General features: G+C 35.7%; 1 protein-coding gene across 1 annotated transcript; it reads left to right on the top strand.

Annotated features, from left to right (window-relative positions):
- The first annotated feature begins 1262 nt into the window (after positions 1–1262).
- On the top strand, positions 1263–10124 carry cln3 (CLN3 lysosomal/endosomal transmembrane protein, battenin). Its single transcript, XM_083567298.1, has 15 exons — positions 1263–1519; positions 1616–1652; positions 3740–3836; positions 4496–4573; positions 4833–4912; positions 5222–5307; positions 5396–5468; positions 5594–5737; positions 5861–6003; positions 6081–6133; positions 6574–6642; positions 6770–6825; positions 6945–7038; positions 7859–7999; positions 8097–10124. The coding sequence occupies exons 1-15, from the start codon at positions 1471–1473 to the stop codon at positions 8211–8213; spliced, it is 1317 nt and encodes a 438-aa protein (XP_083423424.1). The 5' UTR covers positions 1263–1470; the 3' UTR covers positions 8214–10124.
- Positions 10125–10770: the final 646 nt, after the last annotated feature.

Raw genomic sequence — 10770 nt, forward strand, 5'->3', positions numbered from 1 at the left:
GATATCTAACATCACATTTGCTGGAACAAATCTTTCTTACATTAACCCTTGTAGTAAGTAACATGACAACATACAGTTTATTTCATTGTAACATTCCAATAATGAAATTCTGATGTAGTAGATCTGCACAATAATGTTATAGAATATATATATTATTATTATTATTTTTTTTTGTAAAGACTTTTTTAAATACTCAGGACACAGATATTTATCTTTAACCTGCCGAACAGGTAGGTGATATTTCATCATGCTCACATTGCATTTCACTTTGCTGCTGCTTCTATTTTTTTCTCCCTTATCTCCTCAGGACTGAAGTCGTCACATGTGTAAGAGAAGAGGAAGAGAAAAAACAAGTTTGTAAGGTTTCACATGACAGATTGTAGTTTCTTGTGCTGTGTGATCTGACCTGTTTTGTCTGGTTATTCTATCTTGAAATAACAATTCACCGCCTTCGGTTTAATAACATGTTACTAAATTAATTTGATTGATGGGTATGTATTAATTGTATGTGTAATTTTGGCACAAAGTGGTGAGCCGAGGTGACAGATTTTTTTATAGTTTCTATTTTTTAACATGCAACAAAAGAAAAATCCAACTGTATCCCTACTTTAAATAGACTCTCAGCATTTCATCTCATGTTTTCATATTATCGATCCTAATGTGTTCTTCTGTTCAAAAGAACAAAACCAATAAAAAAAATGTTTCCAATAATATTCACTTCGTTTTGATAAACATTCTTGAATGTGAAAATGTGTAAATTTTTAGGCTTCAGAGGAAGAAAAATGCCCTCATTAGTATATTATGTATATTAGTATATAATTAGTATATTATTATTATTATATTCCTTGTGTGTGTAAGCATACTTGGTCTTCTTCTTCTTCTTCTTTCGGCTGCTCCCATTAGGGGTCGCCACAGCGGATAAGCATACTTGGTAATAAGGCTATTTCTGATTCTAATATTGATATTTGCAATATTTATTTGCATGATCTATTAAACTGCATTTGTACTGTGTTTTTGTTATTGGTGTTTGTTTTGTTTTTCGCTTAAATTGCACGACCATCCGCTTCCGTACCCTAAAATGCGGAACAGAGTATCTCTTATCCGGATTAGTCAGGAAGTGTTTTTTTGTTGCACTACGTATAGCGGAAACGTTATTCTTTCCCCTACATGTAGTCAAACCGTCAGCGCTGTGATTGGCTAATTGCTTTGAAACCTCAGCTACTATTGGTTCAGGGTTTGTAAATACGAGCTGTTAACCATTCACCGCGCAGGAGGTGGGCATTAACGGATAATCGGGTTTGGAAAACATGAAACGCTTCTGCAGCTGTTAAAGTGCAACTTTTGGAGATCATGAAACAGGAACAACGTTTATTGGAGGTATTGGTTCTCTGACACGGTGTTTAATCTAAACACGGTGATATGTTCTAGTTTATACATCAGTGAAGGTGGTAGTTTTGTGTGGTCTTTATCATGGATCACAGTGTTAACGCTGATCCTGATGTGTCGACTGGCGTTGAAGGTAAGAGTCAGAACAAATTAATATGTTTAACATTTATTGCAAACTATGTCATTTTTCCTTTTTATTTTTCCTTCAACTTTCAATTTTTGCATTTAGGCCGCAGGCTGCGATGGAGGAATCAAAGCGGGTTCTGGTGAGTGTCATATGTAAACAATATAATAAACAAACCCATATCGTTCACCACAGACCCACATAATACACTACAGATTCAAATATAACGCCACAGGAAGACATAATGAAGACTTACTGACCTTTAAATATACTATAGATCCAAACAGTGTGTCACATGACCACATACTAGTGCACTACAGATCAATATGATCCATTACAGTCCCACATAATGCACTCCAGATTAAAATATATTACCTTCAGACCCTATATCACAATTCAGATCTATAAAATTATACTAAAGATCCAGATTGTATGCTGTGTGACCACATACTAGTGCATTACAGAACAACATATCATTTATTACAGACCCACATGAAGCACTTCAGACACAAATATGTCCCAGGAACACAAAATAAAGACCTGCAGACCCTTGATCACATAACAGATCTATAAAATACACGATAGATACTAATAAGTCAATTAGGACAAGTTTTATTGTCATTTCAACCATACACTGTGCAGTGAAACAATGTTCCCCCAGGAACAAGGTGCTACACCAGACAACATAAATGACTAGAAAAGAAACCTGGAACTAATCAATATAAAATGCACATGTGCAACATTTAGTGCAGACAAAAAGGGACAACACAATACAAAGAGTCAGTAAACATGGCGACACTAGCACTGAGCAGTACAGTACAGAAGGTTTGTTGTAGAATATATATATATATATATATATATATATATATATATATATAATAGTATAATAAATATTATACATGTAAATAGAATAGATATAATAGTAGAATTAATACTGTACAAGTAAATAGTATGTCATAAAACTACATATTAATACACTACAGATTAGGGATAGTACGATTAATTGATTCGCATCAGTGCATCATCTAAAAGTTAATGATGTGATGCGTGGCTGGGTTTTTCTGTGCTGGGTGCAAATGTAGTTCCATTTCCTGTGTCTAACTTTTTATATCTGATTCCTTAAGCCCAACGCTGATGCTGTAATCAAAATCAACATCAACATATGCCCCTTTTTGGATCTTAGTATCAGTGGTGGATGAAGTAAACAAACCATGTTCTTGAGTTACTGTAGAGATCCGCTCGTACAATGTAAATCCAGTAAAAGTGAATGTGCTCCCTTTAAACTCTTACTTTAGTAAAAGTACAAAAATATTTGCCTTCAAATGTACTTAAGTATACAAAGTACTGCTTTATTATGGCTATAATGTTCCTATTATCATTTTCAAGACTTTTTACTTAATCAAGTAATTTTATGTGAAAAGACTCTGTTACTCTCAGCACACCAATCTATTAATAGAATTATATTAATGAGTCAAACACTGATGGATATCTATTAAAATTATCATGAGCCCAAACCTTCTTTTTAACTTTTTTGAAAAAAATCGTGTAAATAAGGTCACAGGTGTTTGTGGTGCGAGTTTGAGTCAGTGGTTTCTTCCATCATTTATTACTGTCAAAATGTTCTGCTTGCTGTTGAACTGAACTGTATGTTGATGATAAGTAGATACCACCAAGGAACAAATGATTTTTGCAAAATAAAGTTGAGTGAAAAGTACGATATTTGACTTTGAAATGTAGACAATTTAAAGTTTCCCCAAATAGAAAAACAGTAAAGTACAAATACGTGAAAAAGCTACTGAAGTACAGTAACGAATTACATTTACTTTGTTACTGTCCACTACTGCATATTATAAAAATGACATTATCATGAAAATTCAGTGTCTGACATAAGTTCACCCTTTTATATTTTACTACATTTTGTGGAAAGTATAAGGGGGTTAATACTTAATGTATTGATAATTAATAGTTAATTATTAAGGTTTAAAGGTTAAGTCAATGTTTCATTCATGAACATACCCAGAAAAAATAGTAGTGATCTGAGGACGTTCTTGCAATAAAATATAATATATACAAAACATTTTCATATAAATGTATGTAAACGAATGCCAGCCCTTGGCAGACACTGGAAGGTAATCCATTAGATCTATGGAATAATTATTGAAATGCCACACTGTACATGGCAGTTTCTCTCTCTCGCACATCTCTCATTGTCCATTGTTTTTCATCTAGGTTGCTTGGTTTGTGTAACAACTTTGCCTACGTGGTGATGCTGAGTGCCGCTAATGACATTTTAAAACAACAGGAGTCTCCGAATGTAACAGTGACAGTATGTTTACATTTTTCTTGGAATTTATAAAAAAAAATTTATTTGTGTTTGTTGTTGCACGTGTCTGGAAATGAGTGTCAGTGTCACTAATACAGAATTACAGTAAAACCCCGTTGCACGAGCATAATTCGTTCTTGAAAATTATTCGTAGGTCCATTTGCTCGTACGTTCGAACTGATTTTCCTCATAAGAATGAATGTAAAAGTGATTTGATTCGTTCCAAGACCTCATTCGATCGCTTATTTCTGCACTTAAAAAGTATTTGTAGCCTATTTTAACAAACAAATACACCGCAAATTACCATAATATAAACATAATTTAACATTTATCCATGTGATAGTGGTTGATTGCGAGTGTGAGACGCGCATCACGCTCGTACCCTTCTTGGTTTCCATGGTAATTCTGTTTACTTTCGTGTTCACAGCACCATCACTGATTTTCTTGGGAGACATTTTTCAAGATTTCTAGTGAAATAAAAATATAACACTAAAAAAAGTTAAGTTTCCGAGATCAACTAAGCAACTGATCCTTCCCTTGGCCGAAAACGGGGAACCGGCAGCATGGGTTTGCTCGTGCCTTCGAAATTTGCTCGTGAAACAGGGTAAAATTTTGCGAGCAAGGTCGCTCGTATCTCCATTTGCTCTTTTTTTTTTTTATAGACTCCAGGCCTGCTACACGCGCACAGTGAAAACAGCAGCAACAGCAGCCGCTATGACTGCAACCCTGTTTCCACTGCAGTAAGTTTTTAACATGCTGATTCCTGCACTTTTTTTATTGACAATTCTCCCTTTCTGTGATTGGTCCAAACATCATTCGGCAGTTTGACATTCGGATTTGCAGTTTTCTCGCCTTATAGAAACATCAATATTTAAAAACTTTAAATATGCCTTTTACGAGTCTATTTTTCGGTAAAAAAAAAAAAAAAAAAAAAGGAAAAAAATCAGTTTTATAGAATCATGACTGCTTGTTGACTTCATTATTTTTCCCTGTTTTCAGGCAGTTCTTCTGGCTGACATCTTACCAACTCTACTTATCAAACTGACAGCACCGTTTGTCATACACAAAGTGCCTTATGGGTACTGCTTTCCATTCATATGTATATATATATTGTTAGTTAGTGTGAAAGTGCAGTTTATAATTCTATTATAACACTTGTTATTGCTGCCATGCAATGCTACTTAATGCTTTGTCTCGATTCAGGCCTTTGTTTTTCTTGATAACTTCTTTGTTCGTATTGTGTCTGGTCTCTAGAAGCTCTAACACTGACAAAATACTTCATCACGTTAGAATTTAACTTCTTAATTCTGTAGAAAACGAATACGTTGCTGTATATTATGGATGTAAGAACGTAATAGATTTAATCTCCTTGTATTTTTGATTGACAGTGTCCGTATTCTGGTGTGCGTCGCTACGGCAACCACTAGCTTCCTGGTAGTGTCGTTTTCTACAACTGTATGGATGAGCATATTAGGTAACGTGTACATCAGTATATGTGTGTGTGTGTGTGTGTTACTCTTGTACTTATATGTAATAAATAATGTTACTGGTTGTGTCTGTAGGTGTGATCTTTGCTAGCGTGAGCTCAGGACTGGGTGAGCTGTCCTTCCTCTCCCTCACGGTCTATTTCAGTAGGTATGGCTCCTTGTACACGGACACGGCAAAACGAACGCCGGGGGGGGTTTGGTAAAACGGTCATAATCCGTTCCTGGTCTCATTCCCTATTTTTTTAAATAGTCTTTTCTCCATCTCTTTATAAGTGATGTGCTGAGTGGATGGGGATCGGGTACAGGAGGAGCAGGAGTCGCCGGTGCTTTGCTTTATTCGGCCTTTACACAGGCGGGACTTTCGCCCAGAACTACGCTGCTGCTCATGCTGCTTGTCCCCGCTCTCATGACGATAAGGTAAGAGCAGGTCTTTCCAACATTCCAAGTCCATTTTTTTATCACTACTTGCATGTTCATCTCAGTCTTTTACTTCTCATGCATATCAGGACCCTGCTTCCCTGTGCTTTTTCTTCTTTCCAGTTACTTCCTCCTTCTAGTCTTCCCAGCGTCATTCCCACAGTGGAGGTCTGGGTCTGGTTTGTCCTCTGAGAGAGACTTTCAGGAACGGCGGCCCTTAATAGTGGATAATGATGAAGCCTTTGTTGAAGATGAGAAAAAGAGAGGTGGAATGTGTGTAATTAGATTTTCCTAGTAACTTGTTGAGATAACTGTGCTGAAAATGCTTTTTCTCTCCTAAAAGAGAACCAATGCACCGGACCCCTGACCTTCTCAGACAGACTGCATATACTGAAAGTAAGTGTGTGTGTGTGTGTGTGTGTGTGTGTGTGTGTGTGTGTGTGTGTGTGCGCACGTGTGTGTGTGTGCGCGAGTGTGCGTGTGTGTGTGTGCTTATTAATGCAGTCCACTACTTACTGTATTTCTTTGCTTGCATGTACATTTAGTCTCGGTCCTGCATTAACTTACTCTTGTTTGTGTTTGAGAACATTTCTAACCATTTTTTTATTATTTTGTGGTTAATTTAGTCAAGTGTGAAGCCTGGGTAGGGTCTAGAAAACCTCTTGTCCATTTGGTCAACGTAATTGTTTCTTGAGAACATCTGCATATTTTTATGTATTTTTTGCCAGAAATATCGACATATCTATAATTAAAACACAATGGACTTGAATGGACCCTTCAGAACTAACTCTCTGTGTGTGTGTGTGTGTGTGTGTGCGCGCGCTTTGCCATTTCAGGGTCTGCTAAAGTTTACTGTGCCTTTATGCCTGGTCTACTTTGCGGAATATTTCATTAACCAGGGATTGGTAAGTGCCTTATATAGTAGCACTATGTTGGAAGTAATTTTATGTTTTTCCAATACTTTAATCCCATAGATACTCATCCTATAGAAACCTTGATATTAGGAGAATAAATATTTCCCTCATTTCTCAGCTGGAGTTGCTCTACTTTCCTGCTTCCAGTTTGTCTCATGCAGAACAGTATCGTTGGTAATATATATATATTTTTTATTTTTATTTTTATTAAATCCAAATGTCTGAATGAAATTGAAAAAACAATCCAGATTTTCACCATTCTTGTGTATGATTGAGCAGTGTGTTTGTTTCAGGTATCAGACTCTGTACCAGATCGGCGTGTTCATATCACGCAGCTCGCTGTACTGCTTTAAGATCAGGAAAATCTGGGTGCTCTCTTTGTTGCAGGTGTGTTTTCTCCTACAACAACACAATAGGCGTTACCAGACAATGAAGTAACATAAGTGGAAAAAACATAGGATGAAGAACAAATAAGAGACTCCCAGTTCCAAAAAAATTATGCAAAAGTATAAAGCATTTTAACCTTTTTTTTTTATTTTGCAAAGATTTTGGATGATCTCTATAAAACCTGATCAATCCCAAATAATCCCATCGAACAAAATGTGCTCAGATTATTTATTTATTTATGCCCAATCAAACAAAATGTGCAGTTTAAGGAAGAAACTTTACTTATCACATATACATTACAGCACAGTGATGTTAGGGGTCAAAGCGCTCAGGGGCTCAAGTGTGGCATCTTGGTGATGCTGGGGCTCGATACCATAAACTTTTCACACACACACACACACACACACACACACACAAAATCTCTCTCTTTTACTTACTTATTCACTCACAAAACGTGTGATAGCTCCAGGGGAAGTGATGCCACATATATGATCATTATACTTTTTATACATATGGGCTGACGTGTCATTTTAATGTGTATAAAGACATTAGAGGCGGGACCATGGTGTCTTAGTATGTTTGGTCTTTAAAAGACTCCAAACCGGAGTAAAATTTATATTATTGTTTTGTTTAAGTTTTACACTGCGTGCAATTAAATAGACTTTAGATCAGAATGAAATCAGCATTATGGCGATGATAAAATTGATTAAAAAGCCTTTACTAAGTGCATGCACAACTCACAAGCCTGAGGAGCATGAAGTCAGAGATCAGTAATATATCTACTCTAGTAATTAAATAACCGATTCTTCTTGTCTTTCAGTGTGTGAACGCAGGTGTGCTGCTTATTTCGGTGTATTACCAGTTCTGGCCGAACGTTTGGGTTGTGTTTCTAATCGTTTTGTATGAAGGCTTGCTGGGAGGAGCCGCCTACGTTAACATCTTCTACTTAATCAGAGTTGAGGTGCGTGCACTTTTTTTCCCGTAAGCAAATCACGAGCTGTGAAGGCTCTTTGTTTGTTTGCACTTTTAGGCAGTAATTTTGTTTGTGTTTGTTGCAGACTGTTGAGCGTGAGAGGGAATTTGCGATGGCAGCGGCGAGCGTGGGAGACAGTATAGGCATTGCTCTCTCTGCAGCACCAGCCATCCCAATACACAACTATCTCTGCTCTCTGTGAGAGAGCGTCAGACATGGACTGAGGAAAAGCAGAAGTGGTTGACGTGGAGACGACGTTCAGCTGGCCTTCGCAAACATTATCACTTACTATATATGTCTAAGATGTGTGACTTTGAGGAGAAACCAACAAACTACTTTGGGTCTGTGAGTTTAGCCTGTAAAAAAAAAAATCTTTACACGATTCCCACAGATGAAGTTGGTGGTATACTTCAAACAAAAAAAAAACAAACAAAAAAAAGTTTACTCTAAAACAAAACGCATATACCGTTTTTTTCTAGATCACTCATAACATAAATGATCATCATAATCATAAAAAACATCATAAAACTGGAGTGCTGCCAGTTCATATTTCCTACAGACAACACTGTTTGGACAATAACCACTCAACTACTAACTCCATAGGGTAAAGACTAGCATATGCTTCTTCCGAGGCATGTCAAGCCTCCCTTTTTTTTTTTTTTTTTTTTTAAACTTCTCCTCATTCTACATTATAGTGAATCATTATTTCAGGAATTGGATGTTTTAAAGCAGACCTGGCAACCACATCAAACCAAATCTTTAGACAGAAATCTCAGTTGGTTTATTTTGCATGATACAATTTTATATTTTATATAAACAAAATAATAAAACACTCTTGATAGGAGCTGTATCAAGCCACTTGCAAATACATGAGCGTACACTTAGTTAGCTTATGATTGACTAGGAGAGAGAACTAACAAGCTCCTGGTGACCGACTTTTGCAATTTTAAGCACAGGCATGAAAAATGCTATGCTTGTTAAAATATTGCAAGTTTGGAAGAGGCTTATTTTAAGTATTAATTTAAATATTACGTGTTTAAAAGCAACCTGGCAACCACATCAAACCAAATTAGCAAACAAAATCTGCTTGAGGCAGAAATGTCAGTTGGGTACATTCTGCAGGAAAACCTTTAATATTTCATAAAATGCAATACAAAGTAATTTACTTTATGCATTGAGCTTAGGATTAATGACAATTATGAAAATGAGGACTGTTTAAAGTATACCAGTGAGTTTTAAGCAGTGAGAACTGGAGTAAAAGACATTATGGAGGCATCATACTGATATACTGACAAATTGTTTATGCGTTATCTTGCTTTGGCCCATTTCCTAGCACATTTTTCTAATTGTTATTTTAAACATACCTATTCTAATATAATTAGAATAAAATTAAGGTCATTAGAAGCCTTATTTAATGTTCTTGTTTACACATTAATACACTATATGGACACAGGTTTTGGTAAACCTGAGCACCATATGTGGTTCTTCCCCAATCTGTTAGCACAAAGTTAAAGGCACACAATTGTATAAAATGTCTGAGTGCGTTAGCATTATGAACTAAGAGACCCAAACCTGTTCCAGCATAAGAATAAGGTTTACATGGGTTGGAGTGGAAGATCTTCAGTGGCCTGCTATAGAGATCTGACCTCAAACCCTACTGAACACCTTTGGAATGAATTGGTACACTGACTGCACCTCAAGCTTCCTCACCTACCCTACATCGGTACTTGACTTTATTAACATCCTTATAGCTGTACGAGTAAAAATCTCCATAAGCACACTGCAAAATCTAGTAGAATGTGTTCGGTTTAAACATGTTCATAGCTAATCAAGATTTTAGTGAATTTTGAGAGACTGTATTGGTTTCAAATATTGAAACAGGATTAATTTCAATCTAAAATAAAGTATGCAACAACAACTGTTATTTCTTTTTAGATGTGTCATCAGTTTTTCCACATTTCGAAAAAAACATGATTGAAATTAAATTGGTTGTAAAATAGAATCAGAATTAAATGAGCTAAAACAATCATTCAACGGTTTAATGTAATTCTGATTCAGCTTTGTTCCAAGGTTCTGTAATATTTGTTTTGTAAATAAATTTTATATAAAAACATTTTTAAGTATAACTATTGCTGTCATTATCATCATCATCACAGAGAAATTTCTTATATATATATATATATATATATATATATATATATATATATATATATATATATATATATATATATACGTATACAATTAAAATCTTCTGCATTTCGAACTTTTTCACAGGTGATGTCTCAAATCTCAACCCCAAAATCTTCATGCAGACTTAAATGCATTTGCAAGGAAATACATAACTGTATACAGTGTAAAAAGTATTTACTTTTTTTCTCGTTTTGTTATGCTACAGCCTTATTTCAAAATGGATTAAATTCATTATTATCAGGTTTGTTTGAAATTTCAATTCACAGCCTTTGCCACTACCCTTAAAATTAAGTTTAGGTACATCCTGTGGTAAATTCAGTTGATTAGACATGATTTGCAAAAGGCACACACCTGTCTGTATAAATTCCCACAGTTAACAGTGCATGTCAGAGCACATAACCAAGCCATGAATCCAAGGAATTGTCTGTAGACCTTAGGCAGGATTAAATCGAGGCACAGATCTGAGGAAAGGTAAAGAAATATTTCTGCAGCAATGAAGGTCCCAGTGAGCACAGTGGCCTCCATTATCTGTAAATGGAAGAAGTCTGGAACCACCAGATCAAACTGAG

Source organism: Silurus aristotelis (genome assembly GCF_946808225.1).
Source record: "Silurus aristotelis genome assembly, chromosome: 17".
NCBI lineage: Eukaryota > Metazoa > Chordata > Actinopteri > Siluriformes > Siluridae > Silurus > Silurus aristotelis.

What these genes read in the sequence shown, in the direction of transcription:
- cln3 (XM_083567298.1), top strand. Translation starts at nt 1,471, where the DNA reads ATGGATCACAGTGTTAACGCTGATCCTGATGTGTCGACTGGCGTTGAA. An exon ending in ATTTCATTAACCAGGGATTG is followed by an intron (nt 6,643 to 6,769) that starts GTAAGTGCCTTA and finishes CTCATTTCTCAG; the next exon opens with CTGGAGTTGCTCTACTTTCC. An exon ending in TCTACTTAATCAGAGTTGAG is followed by an intron (nt 8,000 to 8,096) that starts GTGCGTGCACTT and finishes TGTTTGTTGCAG; the next exon opens with ACTGTTGAGCGTGAGAGGGA.